Below are 27426 nucleotides of genomic sequence, written 5' to 3'. Positions count from 1 at the left end.
CGATTGGCTGATCCCTCCTGATGACCCGGGTTAGACATGACTCGAACAAGGCCACCAAGAGGGTTCAGCCACCCAGTTGACTACATTAAAATGGTGGAAGCCCTCAATGGCGCTGCACATGCTAATACAGCATTTTGACCACAAGAGGACTCTGTAATTCTATATGGTTCAGGCATTATCATATTTCTATTTTCTATGTTTTACAAGCAGTTACTTTTTCAAATACCTACAGGCACAAAACTATTGCAAGTAATTGGATATTGAAAATCAACAGGTGTTGATTTAATATATAGCACGTCATGAGCCTATTGTTGTTGCATTTAGATATAATGTGGGACATCTTATCATCCTGAATAAACATATGCATTTTTGAGGTCAGGTAAACTGTATATAAGATGTTTGTTAATGGACATTTGTGCTGTAAATAAAACAATAATTATGTTAAACTGTGTTCTTGTTTGTTCTTACTAATAGTATTTATTGTTATTTGTAGAATTTACTTCAAGGTACAAAAAGCTGGTCAACATCAACATGACAAGAGTCCATTTCAGTGCAGTTTTCTTTTCTCCACACAAAATACATTGCAATAATTTTCAATACATGGCTTGACAAGGAATAAACATTTATTGAAAATGAAGTTTTCTGAAGTTTTAATGAAAATAAAGAATAAATGACAATTGTTGTTTTGAGTGGTTCAAAAGTGCCCAAGTAACACTTAAACGTTTTGGGTGAAAAATACTTTAATGTTATCAATAAAGCTAAGATCCATAACTATCATTATCTTTTTGAAAAGTACATTTTCCCATGAGTTCCCTTGAGAAAAAGAACTAGAGCTTTATTAAGAAAGGTAAACACGATACACCCACATACTAACTAGAATATCAAAGAGTGCAACCACAACCATGACCAGCAGCCAATGTATCACTCTACTTCAGACTGTTAAACACATTCTTTAGTGCAGGGGTCTCCAACCTTTTCTAGCATGAGAGCTACTGTACTTCAAAACTATTTTTTACTTTCAAATAGGCACATTCTTCTCTTCACCTGTCTTCCCCGGGTCCTTGTTGTACAATATATGTGTTTTCTAGTAAAATAATGGTTAATAAACAACTCTAAGGGGCCCCATAAAATTACTGTATTTTTGTATTATGTTTTTTACTCTTAATATTATAATTATTCATAGAAAAATAACTAAAATTGATGTTTTGAGTCCATGTCAATGCTTAAATCACATCAGATGACCAATTTTGAGGTCTGGAAAAAAAACATACATTTAGATTTTTGAGTGTAATTACCCTTTAATTGCTCATTTAGAAAGAGAGGAATGTCTGATCAATGTCTATCAATGTCTATGTTAGGCCTACTTCTGCAGCACCTCATGGCAGAGTAAAATAAAAAGGACACCCAATTGATACGAATAATCATTATATATTTCTGTCAGGTAGGCAGAAGGTTTTTGGGGAAAGTCTCTGTGTACCCACAAGACGGTTATCATTACTAGCATCGCTAACAGGTTACATACAGAGTGAGACACATTTGTGAACCATACAGACAGAAGTGCAATATTGCTTGAAATTAATTGCCAGATATTGTGTTATATTTGGCTTTTTAAGCCAATAGTGGCTAACCAGGGGTGGGATAATGTCAATGTGGCTTTGATTGGATGGTTGCCAGGAGCTTTATGTTTATGACAGTTTGCAATGGAACACATTTAAAAAAATCCATGTACTTTCAGAATTACTTGGCGACCTACTCATAGGTGGGCTGCGAGCTACTGCTAGCTCGCGACCTATAGTACCTGTCGGAGACCTCTGCTTTACTGCCATTATAACATTTCCATATCATCCATTTTATTCACACTCAAAAAATAAACTGTAATTGAATAGGCAAGCAGGCATATTCTAACGTAATGTATGATTTTGACTATGCACAGGACAGAAGAGCTGAATAGAAATAAAGCTTTATCTGATAGATCTGATTAAGCTTAAAACACCTTAAACACCGATGCTCCGACGCCGACGACCAACCCTAACTTCACCTGCACCTGGAAAGAAAACAAGGGAATGAAAAACAGTTGCTGAGCTGCACGTGATTTTGTTTCACAAAAATCCCAAATGGTGCAAGCAAAGTGAAATGTTTACCTTTCTCTCCCTTCTCTCCTCTGTATCCATCCTGACCATGTAGTCCCTGCAGTCCTGGAGGGCCTGGGCGACCTATCTCGCCTGCAGATAGATATACCATAGTCATGTTATGTCCTAGTGTCAATCCCTGCTGGAAATGTAATTCAACAGTATGACCCTGTAGTATGACTACCGTACCTCTGTCTCCTTTGGGTCCGAGGTACCCCCTGTCTCCTTTCGGGCCAGTATTCCCTGGGGGGCCAACAATGGTGCCGTGGGCTAGAGCAGAGAGTACACGCCATGTCAGAGGACAGGAGGCAAGGCCACAAATCTTTTCAGCAAGCATTTTCTTAGCAATTCTTCTGGGTACCACAATTCAATTCACAACTGTGCATTAGTTTAGTATTTAGAAAAAACGGAGAGTTTGCCCCAAATCTTACTTCTAAAGAAGTCCATGAGGTCAGCAGTCACGTTGCCGTAAGCTCCAATGACACGGCTATACCCGGGAGGTCCAGGAGGCCCAGGGGGTCCTGGGAGGCCTTGGGACTCCCAGGAGCCTCCTCGCTGGTGACTCTCAGACAGGATGTCCTGCAGTAAGCCCTGGTCTGGAGGATCAGAGGATAGACTGTTTATATACTGTCTGTTTTAACCTAAAAGGTCACAGCACCGTCTAAGCCACTGTGCAAAGTCAATCAAAGCCTCAAACCCAATCAAGTCTCAGCACTTATACTGTAGAAGCACACAGTTACAGAGACACGCTATTGCTAGTCATTCACTCACTCTTGATGTAGTCTGTCACTCTCAAGGCAACGTTGGAGTAGTCTAGTGGCTCTGTCAATCTCCCAATGTCACTCTGGCGCCGCTCAAGGTCAGAAGAGTAACGTGGGTCACTCTGGGCATAACTCTGACGGTTAGTCTGAACCCCACCAGGTTCTCCAGGGTCTCCTTTGTGACCACGGGGACCCTGAGACCCAGGAGGACCTGGTTGGCCAATGAAGGAGTGCCGTATACTGTCACCTGGGAAATAACACAACAATAGTTAATGTGATGTAGAGTGTCAGGTTAATATCTATTCCAATGGATAGGGAAGAGGTCAACACACTGCTGAGGTACGCCTGGAGTTCTGTGCGGATGCTTTCTCGCTGGTAGTTTCCGATGTTTCTACTATCTCCATAGGAGACTACTCCGTGAGAGTTCCCTGGGGGCCCCTGAGGTCCTGGGGGGCCGGGTGGGCCTGGAGGACCACTGTACCCAGAACCTGAGATGAGACAGAGACAGATGTCAAACCTTCATGGTCTTTGTCGAGTGAGCGCAGAAGGATGGAGAACCTCTTAACTGAACCAGACTCACTTTGTAGGTAATGCTGGACGTCCTCTATCCTTAAACCCCCTGAGGCTGAGCTCCTGTAAGATGGCCCTCCTGGGGTACCAGGGGTGCCTGGGGGTCCCGGGATACCTGGAGTACCAGGAGGACCAGGGGCTCCAGCAGAGCGCCCAACCATCGCACGGAATTGTGAATCTTAGAAAGCGGGAAAGTAGGAAGAAGACAAAGAGTAAGCAGTAAATCAAACGTGTTTAGATGATCATAAACACAAGATACCTCTGTAAACCCCAAAGGGTGAGGTCTTACTTTGCAGGAGTGCGGAGATGTCACTAACACCGCTGAAGGAGCCAGGTAGCCCTGGAGGCCCGGTTGCACCCGGAGGTCCAGGCTGCCCACCACCGATCCCGCGTTCTATAATAATAATTTTTAAAACGCCATCCACAAGGTGAGAGATTGAAGCCTGGTCCATAAGAAACCCAAAGACATTCATGTTACCCATACTGTGCGTGTGTTTTGCTCCAGTAGCCCCTACTTACCGTTCATGATTCTGAAGACGTAGGTAGCCACTTCCTGTGGGTCGTAGTTTGCCGTACTGCCTCCTCTGGCTGCTGGTCCTGCTGGGCCTGGAGGTCCGGGTGGGCCCATTACATATCGCCGTACGTCATCCCCTGAACCAATCAGTCAATCAATCAATTGTAAGTATTTATACTTTTTTTTATTTGCCCAAACAGCCCAAACATAGTTTTTACAGGTTTTTCTTTTTGTACATTCTAGACACATATTACATACATGGCACTTTTTTTCACAGTAGTTACAAAGTAGAAATTACATAGTATACATTATATATTGTGTTTTCAGTCATAACTATCAACAGTAAGTTGCTATGGATAAGAGTCTGCTGAATGACCATGTAAGTACTTACTCTGTAGCATAACAATGAGGTCGTTGACAGACATTGAGCCAGAACCAGAGCCAGAGGACCCAGGAAGTCCTGGGGGGCCTGGAGGACCCTGAGCACCACCGCCGAAGCCTGATCCTGAACCTGAGACAAGACAGTACAATCATTAGGCTGCTTCCACTCTTCCACAGAACTACAAAATTGGACAGGAAAGGAACTTACGCTGCAGATAAGCAATAACACGAGAAGATATGTCCTCCACAGAACTAGAGGATCCAGAGGATCCAGGGGCTCCTGGGGGTCCAGGGAGGCCACGGGGGCCAGGAAGACCAGAAGACATACTCCTAGCATTAACTGCAAAGGACAACCAGCACAGGTTAATCTAAGTAGAGTATAAAAACGCCATAAAAACGCCATAGCACTCACATCCGTCATCATGAAGTGCTTTGAGAGACTAGTCAAGGACCATATCACCTCCACCCTACCTGACACCCTAGACCCACTCCAATTTGCTTACCGCCCAAATAGGTCCACAGACGATGCAATCTCAACCACACTGCACACTGCCCTAACCCATCTGGACAAGAGGAATACCTATGTGAGAATGCTGTTCATCGACTACAGCTCGGCATTCAACACCATAGTACCCTCCAAGCTCGTCATCAAGCTCAAGACCCTGGGTCTCGACCCCGCCCTGTGCAACTGGGTACTGGACTTCCTGACGGGCCGCCCCCAGGTGGTGAGGGTAGGCAACAACATCTCCTCCCCGCTGATCCTCAATACTGGGGCCCCACAAGGGTGCGTTCTGAGCCCTCTCCTGTACTCCCTGTTCACCCACGACTGCGTGGCCACGCACGCCTCCAACTCAATCATCAAGTTTGCGGACGACACAACAGTGGTAGGCTTGATTACCAACAACGACGAGACGGCCTACAGGGAGGAGGTGAGGGCCCTCGGAGTGTGGTGTCAGGAAAATAACCTCACACTCAACGTCAACAAAACTAAGGAGATGATTGTGGACTTCAGGAAACAGCAGAGGGAACACCCCCCTATCCACATCGATGGAACAGTAGTGGAGAGGGTAGCAAGTTTTAAGTTCCTCGGCATACACATCACAGACAAACTGAATTGGTCCACTCACACAGACAGCATCGTGAAGAAGGCGCAGCAGCGCCTTTTCAACCTCAGGAGGCTGAAGAAATTCGGCTTGTCACCAAAAGCACTCACAAACTTCTACAGATGCACAATCGAGAGCATCCTGTTGGGCTGTATCACCGCCTGGTACGGCAACTGCTCCGCCCTCAACCGTAAGGCTCTCCAGAGGGTAGTGAGGTCTGCATAACGCATCACCGGGGGCAAACTACCTGCCCTCCAGGACACCTACACCACCCGATGTTACAGGAAGGCCATAAAGATCATCAAGGACATCAACCACCCGAGCCACTGCCTGTTCACCCCGCTATCATCCAGAAGGCGAGGTCAGTACAGGTGCATCAAAGCTGGGACCGAGAGACTGAAAAACAGCTTCTATCTCAAGGCCATCAGACTGTTAAACAGCCACCACTAACATTGAGTGGCTGCTGCCAACACACTGACAATGACACTGACTCAACTCCAGCCACTTTAATAATGGGAATTGATAGGAAATTATGTAAATATATCACTAGCCACTTTAAACAATGCTACCTTATATAATGTTACTTACCCTACATTATTCATCTCACATGCATACGTATATACTCTATATCATCGACTGCATCCTTATGTAATACATGTATCACTAGCCACTTTAACTATGCCACTTTGTTTACATACTCATCTCATATGTATATACTGTACTCAATATCATCTACTGTATCTTGCCTATGCTGCTTTGTACCATCACTCATTCATATATCCTTATGTACATACTCTTTATCCCCTTACACTGTGTATAAGACAGTAGTTTTGGAATTGTTAGTTAGATTACTTGTTGGTTATTACTGCATTGTCGGAACTAGAAGCACAAGCATGTCGCTACACTTGCATTAACATCTGCTAACCATGTGTATGTGACAAATAAAATTTGATTTGATTTGATTTATAAGGCAGCTCGTCACGATATTTCATGTGGGAATTATTACTTCATGACTTAGTGTTCAATGTGCCTTAGAAGAAGACTCTTACTTCGGAGATAGTCGTTGACATACTGACGCAGATCAGGAGGAGCAGAGGCTATGCCTGGAATGCCTGGGTGTCCGGGAGGACCCGGTGGACCAGGAGGACCTGGGAACCCTGAGCTGGCCGCCACAGTGCCTGTCAGAAATTAGATAATTAGATACAATAGTCTTTATTTAATGAGAAGTATCTGCATTCATGATATGATCAGCTATTTAAAGTTGTGCACATTGCTTCAAAATTGGTTGTTAAACACAGTCGTGGCGAAAATTCCCATTAACTCCTCATGTCTAGTTTTAACCCAGCCTTAGTTGAACGAGCGGATGTTCGGCGTAATCAACGGACTTCCCTACTAACGGGCCCTTCGGAACGCTCCGAATCGGTGACGGAAAACGGGGTAAATTGGTACTTCAAGGGGTCCCTTGACCCAGCCGGTACTCCTTGGCGCTCACCGTGTTTGAAAATGATGTAAGGCGGCCAGTGGCAAAAACTCCCTATTAGTCGGGCCCAGCGGAGAAACCCTGGGAGGACCCGGCTCCTTGGAGTGGCCCTTCCTCTGAGGCTGTACTGGGTCAAGATAAGAAGATTTCACCAGTGGTACCCAACCCACTAGCGGCACCTTTTTTTGGCTATCAGGAGGTGCATCCTGCATTACTTAGCTCACTTCGCAACCTTTTTTCCCTGTGGTGTCCGCACGAGGTCGCGCCTGGTTTGGCATGTCCAGGTTTTTGATTTGTTCTCACTGCATTCGTCACCATTATTAGGTGTTGGGGTCCTGTCTACAGGCCCCTTTGTAAACACATTTGTACTCATCACCTTTGTTAGGTGTTGGGGCCCGGTCTGAGGGCCCCTTAATTTATAGATTTCTTGCCCGCTATATATACATTTTTATTGCTTGCACGGCCCCATAGCTTGGGCCTTAGACTTCTCTTTTTGCTCCTCACCACAATTAGGTGTTGGGGTCCTGTCCAAAGGCCCCTTTGTTCATAAATTTCTTGCCTGCTATATATGCATTTTAGTAGCTATATTATGTTGTGGCCCTCCGGTTGTCTGCCGATTTTATTTTGGTTTTTAGTTCCCATTTCTTGTGTAGTATTGTGTTTGCTTGCCCACACTTCACTATTTTCCAGGGCTTTTCTTTTTAAACAGTCGGATTCCCCTGGTCGGCACCAGTTCTAAGTCAGCTGCTAGGCGCCGGCCGAGGCAACCCGCCAGAGACCCCACGTAAATGAGGCCAACGAGCACCGTAGCTGGGGAGATCCGCGAGAAGGGCCCAGCACGCGTCCAGAGTCGCCGCTGCCACAAACGAGAGCCCACAAGTTGGACCGCACAACGAACTTCCAGCAGTGGCGAGAGAAGGGAGGCGGAGCAACTGCTCCCCCAGCCTTGGCTCGAGCGCAGCCCCGCTTCGCAACCCAGCCCCGACCGACCCAGCCCTTAGAGCCAATCCTTATCCTGAAGTTACGGATCTGACTTGCCTACTTCCCTTACATACATTGTTCTAACATGCCAGAGGCTGTTCACCTTGGAGACCTTGATGATCTAAGTGTATCTAATGTTGTGGGTGGAATATTGACAGCAGGTCAAAGATGAGTGTTTACCTCTTGCAGAGCCAGGAAGACCAGGAGAACCGGGAATTCCAGGTTCGCCTTGGAAATGTGGAGAATAAGACAACTAGTTATTTCAAAGACTGAGTCCAGACCTGTTACTTTTACAGGCACCACAACCTTCAGAAGCTAAGTGTATTTGTTTCTAATTAAGATTCCCAAGTTTTGGTAGTTTACCTTTCCGTCCCTCTGGTCCAGGAATCCCTGGAGTCCCTGGGGGCCCAGGTGGCCCATGTGTTCCACCGTATGGTGATGCTGTGTGGAACAAAAGAGCAAAGCAATTAATCAGAAATATTTTGTCCTACTATACATACTGCTAGACTTCTGCCCGTTAACAATGTTTTGACTATGGTCTATAGCAGTGGTTATCAAACCTCTCCTCTGGGCCCCCCAGCAGTTCCATGTATTTGATCTATTCCAGAGCTAGCACCCCCTGATTCAACTTGTCCACTTATTATCAAGCCCATGACTAGGTGAATTAGTTGAGCTAATTTAGAGATGAGCTAGTCTGTGGGTCCCAGAGGAGAGGTTTGAGAACCACTAGACCAGTGGTAGACTATGGTGGGCCACAATAAATTCTCATTACTGGGTCAATAACCTCCTGTATCAGAGTTGGTCATGTTTTTTTTCAATCGCTGTTGGCTTAGCCTTGAGTTGGACCAAGATAAGCTTACCTCTTTCAGAGCCTCCTCCTGGTCTTCCTGGGCTCCCTGGTAGACCAGGCTGGCCTGAATCTCCTACAAGGGAACATGGGACACAGGGATGAAGGACAGAGGATTAGTGTTTACAATGGGAACAACCAATGTGGATCCAGATAAGTAGTTCATTCTGTTAAATGAATTGATTTCCACCCAATGTAGCTTTTTAGATTGTAGGGGGACAGATCACATACCTTGGTTTCCTCTTGGTCCGGGTGTACCTGAAGTAAGAATATTTTTAAAATACTTTTAGATGAAGATCATAGGATTAGGAGATTACATTTGTGATGATAAACAGAGCCAGTTTAGAGTTTGCTGTCAGTATGCATCTGCAATGCCTCTGAAAGGCAGGTGAAAGGTGTCTGAAAGGCCTACCAGGTGATCCTTTTGGCCCAGATGGCCCGGGTGGTCCAGGGGGTCCAGAGAAGAATGTTCCTGAAAGAATTATAGTGACAAGCACAACATTACAATGCAGCCAAAAAAAGCTCTACAGAAATGTAGGGTCACTTCTTGAACTCGATTGCGTTATGGGTTTGGTCATGTAAGTCATGTTGTTACGCACCTGAATTGGGTACAAAGCTTCCTGACTCTCCTTTCTCTCCTCTAGGACCAGGTCTGCCATATCCTGAGAGGCAGAAGCACCAGGAAAATCATACGATGACATCAAGACTCAACATTTAGCCAAATCAACAAACAAAAAAAATCAGTAACTTGTGTATTGTTGATATTCATTCTTAACATGGACACTTCTCACAGGCTTACCTGGCTCTCCTGGGGGACCAGCTGGTCCTGGGAGTCCTGATCTTGAGTCACCTGCACGTCCAGGGGCTCCAGGGGGTCCAGGGGGACCAGGGGGACCTGGTTGTGCAGGAAGATTGAACTGTCCTGGATGAGGATATCGAGAAGAACCATGAGGTTACACAAGCATCTGACTGTTTTATCCGCAACGTTATGTTTCACTGTGTTGGACTCGAGTGATACTTTTCAATGTGTGCATGCTTGGGCAATAAGGCAATAAGCATTGCTCGAGTCCACAGTGTCTTCTATAACATGCCATTTACATCAAAAATGTAGATTTGGTTGAAAAAATATGAATTTATCCTTTAATTAAATTATAAGCATCATTGTAATGAGTACTCACTCTCAGCTCTGGATGAGCTGACGGTTTCACTGGTTTTCACTGAGATACCTGCCTCTCCCTGGAGTCCCTGAATACCCATCTCACCCTTCAGCCCTCTCTCACCTTTAGGACCTGGGGAAATAAGCATACATACAGTATGTCCAGGACTCTTGGCCAGAAAATAGATAGCATGTATAAGACCAGTACTTTAGCTATCCACAGATCCATAGGTTATCTGACTTACCAGACTGGCCAGGAAGACCAGCAGGGCCAATGGGGCCTGAGGAGATTGAAAAGTTGTATTAGAAAACACTGTTGTGTTATACATGTCATTTATATTGACCAAACCAACATAGGTTCACAGCTAGGTCAACTACGTACCGTAGAAACTACATGGTATCGCTATTACAACTTTGTGTTGTACTTTATGTTGTAGTTGTAACAAACCACAGTGCTACAAAGCTAAACAGGAAGTCTATATCTGACCTGATAACCCTGGGGGTCCGGCTTGACCGGGTGCTCCGGGGCTTCCTGGGGGGCCGGGGATGGCCACAGAACTGGATCCCCCTGAGGAATCACCACAAGCAGTTTTAGGTACACACTGACAGTCATACAGATGTATAGCTACTGTAAACACATCGCCGCTGTTATGCAATAGTCAACCGGTTACCTGCATTGATGATTCTTCCTGGTTCTCCTGCCTCACCTAAAAGAAAGTTACACAGTCATCACAATATCAAAGTTTAGAGCCCTCCATTTTCTAAAAAAAATGTCAGCTGTTTTACCCTTGGCTCCTGGTTGTCCAGGATTCCCTGGTATTCCTACAGAGGGAAGAACACTTTAGAGGAAAACTGATGACAAGAGTGATGAAAAGACTTCACTTGAGCTTGTCGTCATAATTCTGTTATTACACTAAATCCCAACTGCAACAACATACCTGGTGGCCCTTGAAGCCCGGGTGTTCCTATAGGGAGAACGATCAGTTAAGATGCATTTCAATCTTCTCTTTCAAGTGGATACAATGTGATCATTTTCTGTAGAAAAGCCAAGTCAGGATGAACAGGAATGTAAATAAGAGAGGTGTTCAGGGAATATTGAGCGTGACACAGTAGCTTACCTGGTAGGCCTGAGTCCCCTGCAGGCCCAGATGGACCTCTGATCCCTGGTAACCCAGTAGGACCGTGATCACCTGAGGATGACATCATCGTTATATAGGCCTATTGTACATAACACTTGATGTATTGTTTCCTGTCTTTTTACATAGAACATAGTATTCCCTCTACCTCTTTGGCCTTTGTCACCATCAATTCCAGGAGTTCCTGTTTAAGAATTAAATAAATGTATTAAACCACGTTAAGCTCTAGAATGAGTTTGGGGAGAATGGTAGAGATTCAAAGCGCAGCCAGCCAGCCACTCACTCACCTGCAGATCCTTTGGGTCCTTTCTCTCCGGCTGGTCCTGGCAAGCCTGATAGTCCTGGGTCACCTGAGGGAAAAGACCGTTGATTGGAATACAGTACCTTCAATGCCAGATGCTGCATCATGGGTAATTTAAATACTGAATATGTTGCTTGGGATGAAAGTGCCTTTCGTATATCTATATCACGCCAGCTACGCACCTGCGGCACCACGAGGTCCTTTCTCACCATGATCACCTATTATAAAAAATAAAGGTTACTACTGTATATCATATGGGAAAAACACAGGCATGTTACTGACTCTCTTAGTGGCAGTGGAGGCTGGTGGGAGGAGCTATACGAGGACAGGCTCGTTGTAATGGCTGAAATGGAGTGAATGGAATGGAGTCAAACATGTGGTTTCCATATGTTTGATGACCTTTAAGTTTTTATTGAAGACTCATCAATTCAGTAGGTCCTATGATTGAGTGTAGTCTGGCCAAGGGGTGTGAAGGTGAACGGAAAGGCACTGGAGCAACAAACCATACTTGCTGTCCCTGCCTGGCCAGTTCCCCTCTCTCCACCGGGATTCTCTGCCTCTAACCCTATCACGGGGGCTGAGTCACTGGCGTACTGGTGCTCTTCCATGCCGTCCCTAGGAGGGGTGCGTCACTTGAGTGGGTTGAGTCTCTGACGTGATCTTCCTGTCCGGGTTGACGCCCCCCTCGGGTTCGTGCCGTGGGGGAGATCTTCATGGGCTATACTCAGCCTTGTCTCAGGGTAGTAGGTTGGTGGTTGAAAATATCCCTCTAGTGGTGTGGGGGCTGTGCTTTGGAAGATTGGGTGGGGTTATATCCTGCCTGGTTGGCATTGTCCGGGGGTATTGTCGGACGGGGCCACAGTGTCTCCCGACCCCTCCTGTCTCAGCCTCCAGTAATTATGCCGCAATGGTTTATGTGTCGGGGGGCTAGGGTCAGTCTGTTATATTTTGAGGACTTCTCCTGTCTTATCCTGTGTCCTGTGTGAAGTATGCTCCCTCTAATTCTCTCTCTCTTCTCTCTCTCTCTCTCTCTCTTTCTCTTCTCTCTGAGGACCTGAGCCCTAGGACCATGCCTCAGGACTACCTGGCCTGATGACTCCTTGCTGTCCCCAGTCCACCTGGTCGTGCTGCTGCTCCAGTTTCAACTGTTCTGCCTGCGGATATGGAACCCTGACCTGTTCACCAGACGTGCTACCTTGTCCCGGTTCTGCTGTTTTCAACTGCTGTCTCTAACTCTGAATGATCAGCATTGCTTGATGTTTGGGGTTTTAGGCTAGGTTTCTGTATAGCACTTCGTGACATCGGCTGATGTAAAAAGGGCTTAATAAATACATTTGATTGATTGAACATTTGATTGATTTGACACACCATATGACACGGTTTAATTTATCCCATTCCAGCCATTACAATGAGCCCGTCCACCTATAGCTCCTCCCAATAGCCTACACTGCTTAGCGGTCAATGAACAGTTCAATGTTTTCCACTGCCAAAAGTAAAACCACACAATAGATTGTGTCTCTATGTTAACACATAGTTCCTAAGACATACCTTTGATTCCCTGAAATCCAGCAGGACCCCTCTCCCCTGTAGCAGAGAAAATACATGATTGAACAGTTCAATACTAGTATTCATTAATTCAATCAATGATCTCTGGATCATACTGTACCCTTCGGACCAGGTAGTCCTGATTCTCCACGGAAGCCTTGAGATCCTGGTTGGCCTAGAAGCATATACACAATAACAAGGTTTTAACCTTTCACTGAATGTGCTGTGGAATAATTCCAAAAGGTCAACGCACACTTAATTCAAACTTTCATGTAGGCTACTCAGAGTTTATATCTCAAGTTAGGATTTAGCCCTAAGTGAATGAAGGAGACTGACCTGGCGTACCAGGAGTACCCGGAGCACCCCCTGAGCCTGGAACAGAGATTTAGAAAGGATATTAGAAACCTGATAGAGTGTATGCAATACCCTTCATTTTGAAATACACTTCAGAAGCACAATGTTGTATGGCCACCCTCAGTTTGACATTGGTAGTATACTGTAAAAAAGCCATCTTAACCAATTGCTTAATCAGAGTTATTCTGTGAGTTGAGGGGGACTTAAAAACAGTGGAGGTTGCTGAGGGGAGCGCGGCTCATAATAATGGCTGGAACGGAGCAAATAGAATGGCATTAAACACATGGAAACCATGTGTTTGAAGTATTGGATACCATTCCACCTATTTCGCTCCAGTCATTACCACCAGCCCGTTCACCCCAATTAAGGTGCCACCAACCTCCTGTGCTTCAAAAGGACAAGAATCAAGCTAATGTGTTCAAGTTTGTTTACTCAAAAAACTCTGCTCGAAGTGAGCTGAATATGAAAAAGCTGATTGAGTAAAATTACAAATTCATGTTTGCCTTTGGAAGGGAACGCTGTAAAAAAGCCATTATTGACCCATGGCTTAATCAGCGTTATTATGTGAGTTGAGTGGACATCAAAAGGACAAGAATTTGAGCTAATATGTTAAAGTTTGTTTACTCAACAAACAGATCGACGTGAGCTGAATTTGAACAAATTACAAGAATTACTAATTCATTTTTGCCTAAAACCACAAAAAAACATGCCCATCATTATCATATTTCCCAGCATACTCTATTGCAGGTTGGTTTTCAAAATGGCTTGTTTCAATACCTGTGTTTTTGTATGTACATTGATTGGTTGATTAATCTTATGCCACAGAAACATACATTTTTCTAAACTACTCCAATCTGTTAGTAATTGCAGTTTATATTAATCTTCTCAATGCAGGTTGAGGGTGATTAAAAGTTCCAGTTGTTGGATATCCTCACGCTGACTGGATTCCAATAGGAATAACCCATTACTTTGTAAACCAGCATAATATGACTTGCAGGTTTGATGTGGACTGTAAAAGAGTTTCAGACCACTGTGTTAGGTGGGTCAATTCAATGTCTATTCCACGTTGGTTCAACGTAATTTCATTGAAATGATGTGGAAACAATGTTGATTCAACCAGTGTGTGCCCAGTGGATAGGATCTCAAAGAAAGACCTTTTGATATACACTTAGTATACCAAACATTGAAATATGCAAATAAGTTTGAATAAATTCTCAAGTTGAAATGTCTGTTCACTCAACCTAAAATTTTAAGTTGAGTGAACATACAATTCAACTTGAGAATGTATGTTGGTTCAGCTATATGCCCAGATGTTAAGCCAACTCGCAATCCTATTGCAGCTGGTTTCCTTACAAATATACATTAAATCAATATTTTTTTGTTACAGTGTAGAGCATATCTGTCAAACTAATTCCACAGAGTATCTGTGGGTTTTTGCTCCTCCCTTGTACTTGATTGATGAATTAAGGTCACAAATTACTAAAGAACTCCCATCACCTAGTTGTCTAGGTCTTAAATGAAAGTAAAAAGCAAAAACTCACAGACCCTACTGTAGGTCCTCCATGGAATGAGTTTGACACCCCTGGTCTAGAGTGAAGCGCTATTGTGTTTATGATCCTCTCTGAGACACACAGTCCCACTCTTAGCCCTACCTTTGGGCCCAGCCGGGCCGACTGGACCAGCAGGACCAAGAGATCCTGATTCACCAGGAGAACCTGTGAGAACAAACCCACATTGATGATCATGAACTCTTTTTTTTACCTGGAAAGTGAACCATGTGAGTATGCAGTCTATATAAATTAGGAAAATCTAAATTCACAACCTACCTTTCTCCCCCTTCTCTCCAAACCCTGAGGGTCCTGGCTCCCCTCTGGGCCCTCCAGGCCCCTCTCGGCCCCTGAGCCCTTGTGGCCCCTCAGCTCCATGGTCACCTACACACACATGCACACACACATGCACGTGTATAAGCATACACATAGTTTGACTTGTAACCCACTTGTTTAAATGGGTCCATATTAGCTTTTTGATAAAAGCTGGTTACAAAATGAATCAACACAAGTAATAATAAAAAAAAAGGTTAATGTTATTGTACCTTGACTTCCTTTTTGTCCTTTGGGTCCTTCGTGTCCTGGGTGACCAATGGCACCTGGAGGACCTGAAGTCAAAGGTGAGAGGTCAAAAATGTGTGACATAAGTACCAAGTTATTCTTAAAAGTCATACTGTACTGTCAATTAAACTAGTACTGAACCAGCATAATGGTAACTTCCACATCATACCCATTGTCCTTACCTGGCAGTCCTGGGAAACCATTGTCACCTGAAACAAAGAAAATGACGTTTACACACTTGGTGACAGCGAACTTCAAATGAAAGTACAATAAATACATTTATTTTTTAAGTCTTAAAAAAACAAACCTTTAGTTCCATGATTCCCTGCATCGCCTGAAGCAAAGTAAACAGAATACATGAAACAAAGCAGAAAGAGCAATGAGACAGAATAACTCCTTAAAGTATCGGTGTAGAGACAGAATTCTTTGAATATCCTTGGATTACACAATTGTCTCCATTGTTTGTACTCACAAAATACACATACTGACAATATTTTCACAAGAGATCTTACCTTTAGTTCCCGGCTCTCCTCTGTCCCCTTTCATTGAAGAGGTAAGAAGGGCTGTGAACCAAAATAACAAAATAAGCACACATTTGGGAAGAAAATGAATGCTCAGTGAATTCAGTAAATGTTTAATGTACATATACCATAAATGGTGAATGTATTTCTTACGTTCGAGTTCTAGTCATGTTCATGTGTGTACAATACCTCTGAATGACTGAGACTGCATCTCAGCTCTCAGTAGTTGCTGGATGGTCCTCTGGAGGGCAGCATTGTCTGTGTGCCCGGCGATGCCAGTGCCCGTGCCAGTGCCCATCCCCATGCCCAGGCTGGTATCCAGCTTCAGGGTGTTGTCGGAGCGGGCCGCGCCCCCAGTGTCCATGTAGGTGCCAGACTGGGGGTTGTGGATGTCGTTATTGGAGGCTGACAGGCGGCTGGCGTGAGCAGCGGTGGAGGTGGACTCCAGAGCTGCCACTCGAGACTTCAGATTCCTCACGTCCTCCGCTGTGGAGGGACACAGAGTGAGAAATGTTTCTAGAGGTAAAGATGATTGTATACAAGTTCACTATGTTCGGTATCTCCACATGTTTTGACTTTATTGTGTGCATTGGTCCTAGTTAACTATACAGATGTAGGATCTTAATTGAATCACTCTTTTGTTGCAGAGAGCTTCGTGATTTACATAAATTCACTGAAAACCCACATAAACACACGGTTTTATTACAGTTTTTTTCAACTGCTAATATGCGTTGGTCAAAACTGAAGTCACATTGTCAAAACTCATCACACAGTCAGCGAAAAAGAAGTGCATGTGGTCCAAACTGTGAATCATTTTTCATTGCTTTCACACAAAATGCATTCAATGAACACATTCTCCGAAATCCATGAATCCATCCTCTTTTCACATTCATACTCCACCACCTGCAAAACTATATATTTGCAGCACGTTTTCAAATGCTAACACACTGTTTCCAAAACTGTTAAAAACACATTCAAAACAGAATGATGGCAAATGTCGCACAGTTCTGCAGTAAACATATAAACATACAGAAAATCTCAGCAGAATAGCTGATCATTCCAAAAACAGCTGATTGTAATTTTAGCTGAAAGCCTACCCAAGTGTCCTGTTTTTAGACTCGTTACCAAACAGACAAAAGAGGACGGCTTCGAAATCATTTAATTTGTAAACATAAATATGGATCAAGGAAGACAGGTTGGTGGGGAAAGAAGAGTGGCAGGAAGAGGGAGAATATGTGGAGGACAAAGGAGAGGAAGACCAAGAGCGGTGGTCTCTGATGGGATAAGGGCCACAATTATTGACCATGTTGTAAACCATGGTCTCTCTTTGAGAGAGGCCGGTTTCAGGGTGCAACCAAATCTGCAGCGTTCAACAGTTGCATCAATAGTATGAATTTTCCGGCAAAACAACAGGTGAGATGTGCATCCTTCAATGATAATTGAACTACATACTACAGTACAATACAGTATGTTCACATTTTTACATGTATTTACATTTAGAAATATATTGATTGTTTTGTGTTTTTCAGTAGGATCCAATGATTGCCTCCCACAAGAGGGAGAGGCAGAATATTATTAGATGGGCAGGAAATTTCCATTGTTGACATGGTAATTGGCAACAATACAATAAAATGGCGGGAAATTCGGGACAGAGTGCTGGCAGACTAGATCATTTTTGACAATGTGACTACGGTCAGCAAAACGACAATTGCCAGAGTCCTAGAGAAACAGAAAATAAGGATGAAGCAGTTGTTCACTGTATCCTTTGAGAGAAACGGTGAACCTGTGAAAGAACTCCGGTATCAATATATGGTTCAATAACCAAACAGGGTACACAGCTATTCATAATGTCAAGTACTGTAAAACTGTGTATTTACTGTATTTTAAAGAGTAATGGAGATGGAAGCCAGGCAAACTGCACATACATTCATCTTTGTGGATGAAGCCTGATTCAACCTGGCAAAAACACGCCACAGGGGAAGAAATGTGATTGGACAGAGAGAAACCGTGGATGTCCCAGGCCAGAGAGGCGCTAACATCACAATGTGTGCAGCACTGTCCAATGATGGTTTGTTTTTACACAAACCACTCATTGGCCCTTATGATACAGAGGCTCATGTGGTCTGGATGACCTGCATAATCGACTTGTGCCGGTGAAGGAGAGAGGGGCAAGAAACTCCCCTACCTTCGTTGTTGTGTGGGATAATGTGGCATTCCACCACTTTGCTGCAGTCACAGACTGGTTTGCTGCACATCCCAAGATGTCAGTACTATTCCTGCCTCCATACACCCCCTTCCTAAACCCCATAGAGGAGCTTTTCTCTGCTTGGAGGTGGAAGGTTTATGACCACCATCCACATGACCAGATGTCCTTACTAGATGCCATGAATGCGGGGTGTGGAAACACTTCTCCTGAAGACTGCCAGGGTTGGATTAGACATTCCAGAAGATACTTCCCAAGATGCATCGCCAGAGAAGACATAAGATGTGATGTTGATGAGAACCAAATGACCAAATGTAGGAGAGAGGGAGAACTAGAACCCTCAGAGTACTGTACAGTATGAGTGATTATACTATACATGTTGTTCTTGTTTGTAATTATTATTGCAGCCCTGGAATTTCAATAATTATTTTTTTGTATCAACTTTTTATTTTTCACCAGTAAATTACTATGTGCAAAGATATAGAAAAATAAAGGCTACTGAAGCAAATTGCTGCATTTCTGATGAATTCTTGTTACATATACTTTAGTACAGTCAATAAAGTGAAAAGATGCTATTCTTATTCCATAATCAAATACTGATTTATGTGACAAATCATTCAAACTTCAAAGAGAAAAGTTCATAATTTACGTAATGCTCCCTGTTAGTGTTTTTTAGGTCAGTGTGTTATGAGTGACAATGTATGCTTTCTGAGTGAGAATTGTTTTGAAAAAGTGGCTTCAGTATTGACAGATGCTTGTTAGCAATTGAAAAAACTATAACAGTATTGCACTTTTAATGTAGCCTACTTTTGTTCTGCTAATAGCCTAACCAAACCTTCAAATCCTGTTGCTGCAAGATTATTTTACTATGACCATACTGGTCAAATTAGGATCCTACATCTATAGGTCATAAGGTCAGGGGAAACTCTTGTCCCTAAACATGACTGACCCAGGGCAATGAGCCCAAAGAGCAGGCCCAGGAGCAGCAGGGAGAGCAGGAGCAGTCCTAGCAGCCACTTCCACCAGGAACAGCAGGAGTCCTCACACCCACAGCAGCCCCCACCTCGTCCTCCACTGCTGTAGTAGTCCCCCTCTTTTTGGATCTCTGACAGGGAGGGGGAACAGAGAATATGATGGGTGGGTTATGGATGAAGTGTGAGATACAAATGGCCAACTACTGATATATTTAAATCACAAATACCTGCATATGTTGCTTTGTCTTTTGTTGACACTAGGGGTGATCCATCTACGGGATAAAATGGTGATGTATCAGCAGCATTCTCTTCACTGTGTGCATGTGTGGACGTGTTTAATGAGCTATACTTGTGGGGACCAGAAGTTCCTACAAGAATAGTAAAGAAACAATTTGACCAACTGGGGACGTTTTTACATTTCTAGGGGGTTTAGGGTTAAGGTTAGAATTAGTGTTAGGGTTAGAATTAGGTTGAAGGTTAAGAGCTAGAGTTAGTTTTAGGATTAGGGTTAGGAGCTTGGGTTAGGTTTAGGGTTAACGTTTTCAGGTGTGTGTGTGTGTGTGCGTGCCTGTGTGTGAGTGAGTGAGTGCACATATAAACATGGTGCTTACAGTATGAATTGGACTCAGACTTCAGAAGGACTGGTGCAGTCTCACTGTAGCTGGACACCATCTTCTCCTTCTTTAGAGAATCACCAGACAGTGAACCTGTGATAACATACACAGAAGTTAATATCACATCAACATTACAAAGCAGTGAATACTCTGATATTGAAGGAGCTGTCTTACCCCCAACACTGCGAACACTGCTAGTGAAGTGTTTTCCACTGTCTTTTGTGAGGGTGAGCACCTCAGTATCTCTCTTGACTGGAACATTCTCTTTCTGCAGCACAAGGTACTTTAAGTCTTTCCTGTATGCGTCATCAGTGTGAGACCTCAAAGCGGACACTATGGAGAAACACAAATAGTCCTTTAAAAACATAAGTTGCCATAAACATGGTTCTCTAATTCAGTATCACGAAATCTATACATTAAGTTCAGCAATCCTCTAAACTCTAGACTTACTTGCAGAGGTTGACACTCCGGTGCTGACGAGACCACCACCATTCGATATGTTCTTCTGCACTCCATATCCTGCTTGCACACACGCACGCACGTACGCATGCACACGCACACACACACACACACACACACACACACACACACACACACACACACACACACACACACACACACATTGACACACACACACACACACACACGTACACACACGCACACGCACACATACACACACACATACACGCACGCATGCACGCGCACGCTCGCACACACACACACACACGCACACACAGTGTTAATTTCATGAGTGTCTAAGTCTATTAAAATGTATACTCTCTGTAGGATGAGGAGGTTCTACTACCATACCTGTCAAAGTGCCTGAATGTGCGTTAACTCCACTGGTGGTGAGGACACTACTGGACATGGGCGCCAAGTTATTCTGGAATCCATACACTGCAGCAGTCACAGACAACACACAGATTTGTTCTCAAAGCTGTGAGGCTTTATGTCGAAACAGAACATTAGCTTTACATTTTCTGAAACATGAGAGAATGCACTAGAAGATCGCTTGCTAAACTGTGAGGTTAAGATATACACCCAAAACAATTTACTGAGTTCAGACGAACCAATAAGAATCATGAAAAACATACAGTATGTAGTACCCAATATAGCTAAGTGGGGGGCGCTTTTCTGAAGTCAGCATCTGCCGTCTTATTGGATATAATTGAACTGGATCCAAATTTGGTTGCCCTAACATCATCCAGAGTGCTGCTCAGTGCTCCTCATTGGTTGTCTCACCTGACAAGGAGGAGGGTGAGGTGGTGTTGAGCAGGGAGGACCCCAAGCCTGGAGACATGTTGTTTGTGTTACTATGGTAACCGTATGCGCTGCTGCTGTTGCCAGTGGCAGAGGAGATGGGCAGCGTAGAGCTAGTCCAGCAGTAGGAAGAAGGTAGGCCAGAGTCCAGGGTAGTGGTCTCATACTGCCCAGAGACTAGAGGGACCAGGGAAGAAAGAGTCTGTAAATTGAGGCTTTTTATATGCCCCAATAGGAGGAGGTAGGGGGACAGCAACAGCAAAAACCATCTCCAGCCATAAATCTATGGTAAACCATAAATAAATATAGCCTAACCATCTGACTCTTGATCCTGCAGGTGTGTGTTCTTGTTTAGCATGCTGCAAGTGTGTGTACATGGTCTGTGTGTGAACTGCGTAGCTTACCTGACTGGGAGGCCTGGGTGACGATCTTGGCCTCGACGGTGGCCTTCCTGGGGACAGGCAGGGTGGAGGAAGCGGAGGAGCGGGTGGGGCTGACACTGTTGGAGCGTCCTCCCTTCACCAGCCTCTTCACATCATCCAGCTCAGTCCCTGTGTGGAAGTCAACTGAGTCAGTAATGCTATTACTGAAATGGTAACCTCACATCACAACTGATCCACCAGATCAAAATGAATCAACTAAAATGGTGTACAAATAGCTCTGTCAGATAAAAATAAAACTCCCCATGCTGCTATTCATTGCCACACAATATCTCAAAAACAACATCATGACATATATTTGATGAATTGTGTCTAGAAACAATTTCCCTGAAGACATATCAACTCACATCTGCCAGCACTGGGAGAGGCACTCTGCAGTCTGGCTCTGATTTCACTCTCTGGAATATCAAACACATTATTATTATTAATAATGGTGTTTTATAGTCACCTTGTCATTATCAGTATGACAGGTGAGGGAGGAATAGAGGTGAGAAAGCAGAAATAAATATAAGTATTGGTATACCTCTGCTCTGGCTTCTCCCTATTCTAGTGGCACCTGACCCTGCTGAAAAGAAATACACATATTGATATTATGTAGATTTTGACTAAATTGGATTTTATTGAAATGTCAGTATGATCTCTATAGTCACAATGTAGCTACAATAAATACTCCTATACATAATTCTAAAATGTATTGATATAAAACAGGTACCATAGTCTTTCCGTGTAAACTCGGGGGAGGAGTTGCCACTTGAGCTTCCTGAATGAAAACAGGTCAATACAGATTAGTCATTTACACTAACACACATTTAGAAGCTGCACATACACGCACGCACGCATGCACAAACACACACACACACACACACACACACACACACACACACACACACACACACACACACACACACACACACACACACACACACACACACACACACATAACAAAGGAGGCTGGTTGGAGGAGATATAGGAGAACAGGCTCATTTTAATGGCTCGAATGGAATCAATGGAACGGAGTCAAACACGTGTTTTATGTGTTCGGTGTCATTCCATTGATTTTTTTCCAGCCATTACAATGAGCCCGCTCTCCTATAGCTCCTCCCACCAGCCTTCTCTGACATACACACACACACACACACACACACACAATCAACAGTGTGATTGGCTGGATCCTCCCTTACCGTCGTAGCCTCCTGAGCGACTGGCCATACTCTTCCTTTCCAGGAAGCCAGGGGAGAGACCCCCAGGCGAGGCAGAGCTCTGGGCCCTCCTGGAGCACCCTGACGAGCTGCTCTTTACTTTTGACCCGGGGCTTCCTCCATACACTCCTCCATAGCCTGAGCCACCCCCACCTCCACTGCCAACACCTCCGCCGCCTCCTCCACCTCCCCCACCTCCACCACCTCCCCCTCCACCACCTCCCCCTCCACCATCTCCACCACCCTCAGAGTAGTCCCCCATGTAGAACCCTGATGAGGAGCTGGATCCTCCGGCATTGACACCCACAGAAGCTGGAGGGGCAGAGAGCATGGGTTAATCCCCCTAAGTATTTATAGTCATAGCCTAATGTCCATGTTCCAGATTAAAAATTTACAAATTAACATTTGAACAGATCTATTCTCACATGAGGAAAAGTTAGTTCCACTGCTGTTCTGGGTTAAAATGTTCTTTTCCAACCACAGGCCTCCAGCATTGCTAGACATAGTCCTGTGGGTACTACTTTTTGATCCACTGCCACCCTCTGGTAGATAAAGAGATACATGGCCACATTCTTCAACAGTTCTTTCAATGTGTTAGAGCAGTCCAACTCTCAGAATTTTCACAAAAAGATAGTGTGAAATGATAATCAAATTATTACAAAATCTGCATTACCAATACCTTTCATCAAACAATTTAACAGTTTGAGGGGAATTTTAAGAGTACAGAAAACTTACTTGGAGGTAAAGATACCAATCTACTTGTCGAGGTTGTAGTTTCTGTCACAACTGGAGACAAAGAAAAGAAAATCACTTACAAATGTTATTCAATTTATAAGATCCTATATCTGTGTTTGGTTATCACATTTTACAGTCACAAATAGACACTTGAAAAGGGTCGATTTGGGATTCAGCAGAGGATTTGCAATAACTTTAAGAAGCCACTGGGTGGCACCCTGTATCTACAATATCGACTGTCCAATCCAATCAATTCAAACAAAAACATTGCACTACACCTCCCTGGGCTCCACCCTTCCCCAAGCAACAACCCCCTCTTGTGTTCAGGATCTACCAAATAGGTGCAAGGAACATAGTGATGATGACTTCACCCAGCCCACTAATAGCCTGACTGGAGATAATTGCTTTCATCCAGACATTTCACATCTGTGTATTAAAGGTGGAATTAGAATGGTTTGTTCAGACAGGAATGGAAATGGATATGCAACTGGAAACACAGTAAATCACATGACTAGCAGTTCATGACTATCATCGATCTCTACTATACAATAGACGTAATAATAAATATCGCAACAAGGTCGACATTAGAACTGTAAGAAGGCAATTCTCACCCTTTCCCCCGGAGCTTCCTCCTGAGTGGTTTCTCTTTCTTGTTGTTAAATCATCCATCCCATGTTATCTGGTGAAGTGAGACCACATTTAGGGAAAATAATATGTCAATAGCATTAGCGTATTAACTTGACTTCAACAACTGAACTAAAAAGCTTTTAGTTGTGTGGTCTAGCATTTTTTTTGTTACCATTGTATTTTTTTGCTAAAATTAAAGGTTAATAACGAGAATAAACAGCTTAATTTCTTAAACCAGTAACACTCTCAAAAATACAGCACACAAGCCAAGTATATGTCTGAACACATACGGTACTCATTCATTTCATTTTTATATTCCTGAGGGCAGAAAATCACCTCCCGCAGTCACTCCTTTCATGAAAGCACTTATAGATACAGCTCATTATTAACTAGATAACCTCAATTGATCTCAAATAACAACATCAGTGATAGTTTACCAGAGTATTAAGTGCAGATTAAACACAGACTGATAACATTTGTTTTGCTTTTCAAAGAGTTATCAGCTAGCAACTGCAACTAATCATTTTACAGTAGATACTGAAAATTGGCCTATTTAAAGTTTCCTCTTAGTTTAGTTAACATGCACAGCACAGCATTATCATTCTTACAATATAAATTATAATCACACAAACGGTTCACAGGCCTACTCCGACAAATCTTAGCCGTTGCACCAAGAGAGCCAAACCTCTTGACGAGGTTGCTACAGTAGGTGTTGGGTTAAGGTCACTACATTGTAGAGGACCTGGATTTTCAGATAGGCCTTCTCGTGCAGGCATTACATGTTACACAGAGATCATCCATAATTATTGTAGGGAGTAGCCTAGTTTGGTGTTTTACAAGCAGATTCATTAAGCTTTTTGAGCTTCTACTATTATTTTGTTTGCTGTGTTCGTTAGAGGCATTTACACATTTACAGCCAGTGCATGAAATTGAATAGCACAACTACTTCGCCTACCCCAGGAAAAGCCCTCAATTCCCAAAAGGAGATTATGTACACCTGAGCAAGCAGCTTTTAAATGGGCCTGAGGCCTGGGGTAAAATAACTTTGCAGTCTTCTTTGAAGATCCCATGGTAATCAAAGAACAAAAAACCCTGGTGCATTGTACTGTTCTGAGGACACAAAGGATAATCCTTTCTAACTGTGGCTCGTCTCTCTACCACACCCAGATCTATAGAATGCATCGGAGACTTTGGGCATTTTGAAAATCAGTTTCAGACCCCTATCTACAGACCTACTATGATTTAATATAATTTCCATTTCATTAGGTTAGGCGTAGCTTCAGTTTCTGTGTCCGCACGCTCAACTCCAATTTCCATGGTCAAAACTGAACGTGCTAAAACAGGGACTAGAATACCTGCTATCATTCTAAAATAGGACATAAACACCGCACAAACGGCACATCTCAGAACAAGTTTTTGGTCATTGAATAACGTAGCTACATCCCTGTTAGACTGTTAAAGCAATAACATTCATTCTGTATGACTGCTTATTATTAGTCTATGCCCGTGAGATAAAAAGGCTTAGCCTAAATTAAAAAGAAAGAATAACAAAGCATTTGTTTAATTAAGCGAGTCTGTCACAATTTTTTAGCTCTTCAATTTCTTCAATAGAAAAGGTCCTATGCCTCCCATAAATGTAGTTGCAACAATCAAAATACAGCAAACCCAGAATTTAGAAAACCTGCAGGTGCGGTCAAACAACAAAAACATTGATCATCATGAAGTGGACGTATACCTTTACATAGTGTCTCAACCAAGGAACTAGACAACAGACAAAATAGTCCTACAGAAGAAAGTGATACACCAATCTCTAAAATGATAGGTGTCCTAATGCCAAGGTATTTAAAGTTAGTGACGCCTAAAGCCACACAACCATAATTAACCTGCTGTCTTTGTGTCTTGGGGAACTAACTAGCCTGCCACCTACCTTACAGTAATTTACAGCAACAAACAACAGCTAAATCAACATTTTTCTCCCAAAAAGTATTTTTGAATTATCAGTGCAATATGCACTTTTAAAACCTGCAAGTTCATCAAACAGTCAAACAACAAAAATATATCATAATCAAGTGGACCCGTGGCATACCTTTAGTGTGTGTCAATAGGAGAATCTTCAGTCAACTTCTGAAGAAGATAAATAAAATCCACTAAGATAGTCCAACTGATATCCGTCAGGTAGTGAATGTTGTTGATGTTACTGTTGCAGGGTAGTGAAGTGGTTTGTCCTTATACCTGCCTCTTTTTTTATTTTCTCTCAACTTTCTCAGGCAAGTCATAACAGGGCAATGGGCTTTTGTCCCAATCCAACCACACCCATCACCGTTGCTTGGCAGGTAACAGGTAGGCTACCCAGCACGGCTTGAAAGAAACAGTGCCCTCGGGAATGACCAATTAACTTTTCACACTCAAAACATGTGCATACTCGGAGATAGGAGTTTGAGTAGTGTCTAGATATTCTAGAGCCTTTAACTGTTAAAAAGCAAACCAAGAATCTGCTTTTGGATAGTTTTTCTCTTTTCTGGACTGACATTCTACCTATTTTACTTTATAATTCTAAATTAACTTTTTCAGATTTATATACATTTCACACGCACGCACGCACGCACACACACACACACACACACACACACACACACACACACACACACACACTAACCTCCCATGCCTGGACAAGACCTACTTTAATACTGATTTCAAAGTTACAGAAACATGCAGTTGAATTGAATGGTGCCGATTTATGATGGTGAAGTTGTTTCCCTACAGGGTCTTATAAATTGCCTCATATAGACCTACTGTGTGTATAAAGTTCCACAACCTAGATAGCTATGCTTTGTTGATGATTGAGAATAGGAAAAGGAACATTTGATAACAAAGGCTCATTGAATTGTGTGTTCTACCAATGTCCATTGAGTCCAATATAACAAGATGGAGCATGTGCAAATGCCTTTTCATTGATTCCATATTGCTGTGAGGGGGAGGATGGAACAAATGAGGATGTTTCATTAGGAGGGCTGCCCAGGATCCCGGCAGTCACAAGTCTTCTCCTCTGCTGTCCTGAGGGGTTGGTTGGCTGCCACCCTGCTATCGTCGGGTGGGTACCAGTCTCCACCCACCACACCCTCCAGAAACAACCACCCACCCTGCATGACTCACTCCGGGATACACCTCTTAATCTGCAATTATCACTGAAAACTCATTGTGCTCTTCAGCTTTTGAATGATGAATGATTCACAGGCTTGAATGATGCATTGCCGAGAAATCTGTGTTTGCTCCGAATCGGCTATTTAATGTCAGAAAAAAAGTGTGGTAGAGGTTTTTAAGTGGTTCTTCACATGCACTTGGTATTTGGATGCCATCAGCTTCTTCACTGATAGTTACCATAAAATGACACCAGTATTTTTATTATAATATACACAAAGAGGAACTAGTGATTGTGGATTCATCTTGCTTACACAGCATCTTAACCGATGAATTATAGATAAAGATA

At 43.4% G+C, this 27426-nt stretch overlaps 1 protein-coding gene across 2 annotated transcripts; it reads right to left on the bottom strand.

The window, feature by feature from the left end:
* Nucleotides 1–454: 454 nt before the first annotated feature.
* LOC139411721 (collagen, type XVII, alpha 1b) lies at nucleotides 455–26141 on the bottom strand. 2 transcript variants are annotated; one of them, XM_071158405.1, is made up of 55 exons: nucleotides 26026–26141; nucleotides 23924–23991; nucleotides 23313–23363; nucleotides 23003–23119; nucleotides 22560–22889; nucleotides 22091–22138; nucleotides 21902–21943; nucleotides 21726–21776; nucleotides 21343–21489; nucleotides 20921–21115; nucleotides 20489–20575; nucleotides 20129–20197; nucleotides 19853–20011; nucleotides 19676–19771; nucleotides 19292–19336; nucleotides 19040–19195; nucleotides 16077–16373; nucleotides 15879–15929; nucleotides 15674–15700; nucleotides 15549–15575; nucleotides 15351–15413; nucleotides 15085–15189; nucleotides 14911–14973; nucleotides 13241–13276; nucleotides 13026–13079; nucleotides 12908–12943; nucleotides 11542–11577; nucleotides 11346–11408; nucleotides 11207–11242; nucleotides 11041–11112; nucleotides 10861–10887; nucleotides 10709–10744; nucleotides 10594–10629; nucleotides 10410–10490; nucleotides 10168–10203; nucleotides 9945–10055; nucleotides 9566–9688; nucleotides 9366–9428; nucleotides 9179–9238; nucleotides 8998–9024; nucleotides 8780–8842; nucleotides 8283–8360; nucleotides 8100–8147; nucleotides 6508–6636; nucleotides 4564–4695; nucleotides 4366–4485; nucleotides 3980–4111; nucleotides 3750–3854; nucleotides 3471–3638; nucleotides 3223–3378; nucleotides 2901–3137; nucleotides 2561–2725; nucleotides 2319–2399; nucleotides 2142–2222; nucleotides 455–2044 (listed from the first exon to the last, which is right to left on the bottom strand). In XM_071158405.1, exons 2-55 carry the CDS (start codon nucleotides 23979–23981, stop codon nucleotides 1995–1997), a joined length of 4962 nt encoding a protein of 1653 aa, XP_071014506.1. In that variant the 5' UTR covers nucleotides 23982–23991; nucleotides 26026–26141; the 3' UTR covers nucleotides 455–1994. The 2 variants fall into 2 exon arrangements, with proteins under 2 accessions (XP_071014506.1, XP_071014498.1); XM_071158397.1 differs by having other exon boundaries at nucleotides 20129–20200; nucleotides 26026–26138.
* Nucleotides 26142–27426: the final 1285 nt, after the last annotated feature.

The sequence above is a fragment of the Oncorhynchus clarkii genome, chromosome 1, assembly GCF_045791955.1.
Source record: "Oncorhynchus clarkii lewisi isolate Uvic-CL-2024 chromosome 1, UVic_Ocla_1.0, whole genome shotgun sequence".
NCBI classification, from domain to species: Eukaryota; Metazoa; Chordata; class Actinopteri; order Salmoniformes; family Salmonidae; genus Oncorhynchus; species Oncorhynchus clarkii.
Note: the sequence above shows the minus strand (reverse complement) of the source record. Positions and strands in the feature narration are given on the sequence as shown.

Excerpts from the sequence above, each read along its gene's own strand:
- LOC139411721 (XM_071158397.1), bottom strand. The coding sequence starts at position 23,981 with ATGGATGATTTAACAACAAGAAAGAGAAACCACTCAGGAGGAAGCTCC. Across the intron at positions 10,204-10,409 it reads CGGACCCCCAGGGTTATCAG|GCCCCATTGGCCCTGCTGGT; the intron begins GTCAGATATAGA and ends CAATCTCCTCAG. Across the intron at positions 3,138-3,222 it reads ACTCCAGGCGTACCTCAGCA|GTGACAGTATACGGCACTCC; the intron begins GTGTGTTGACCT and ends GTTATTTCCCAG.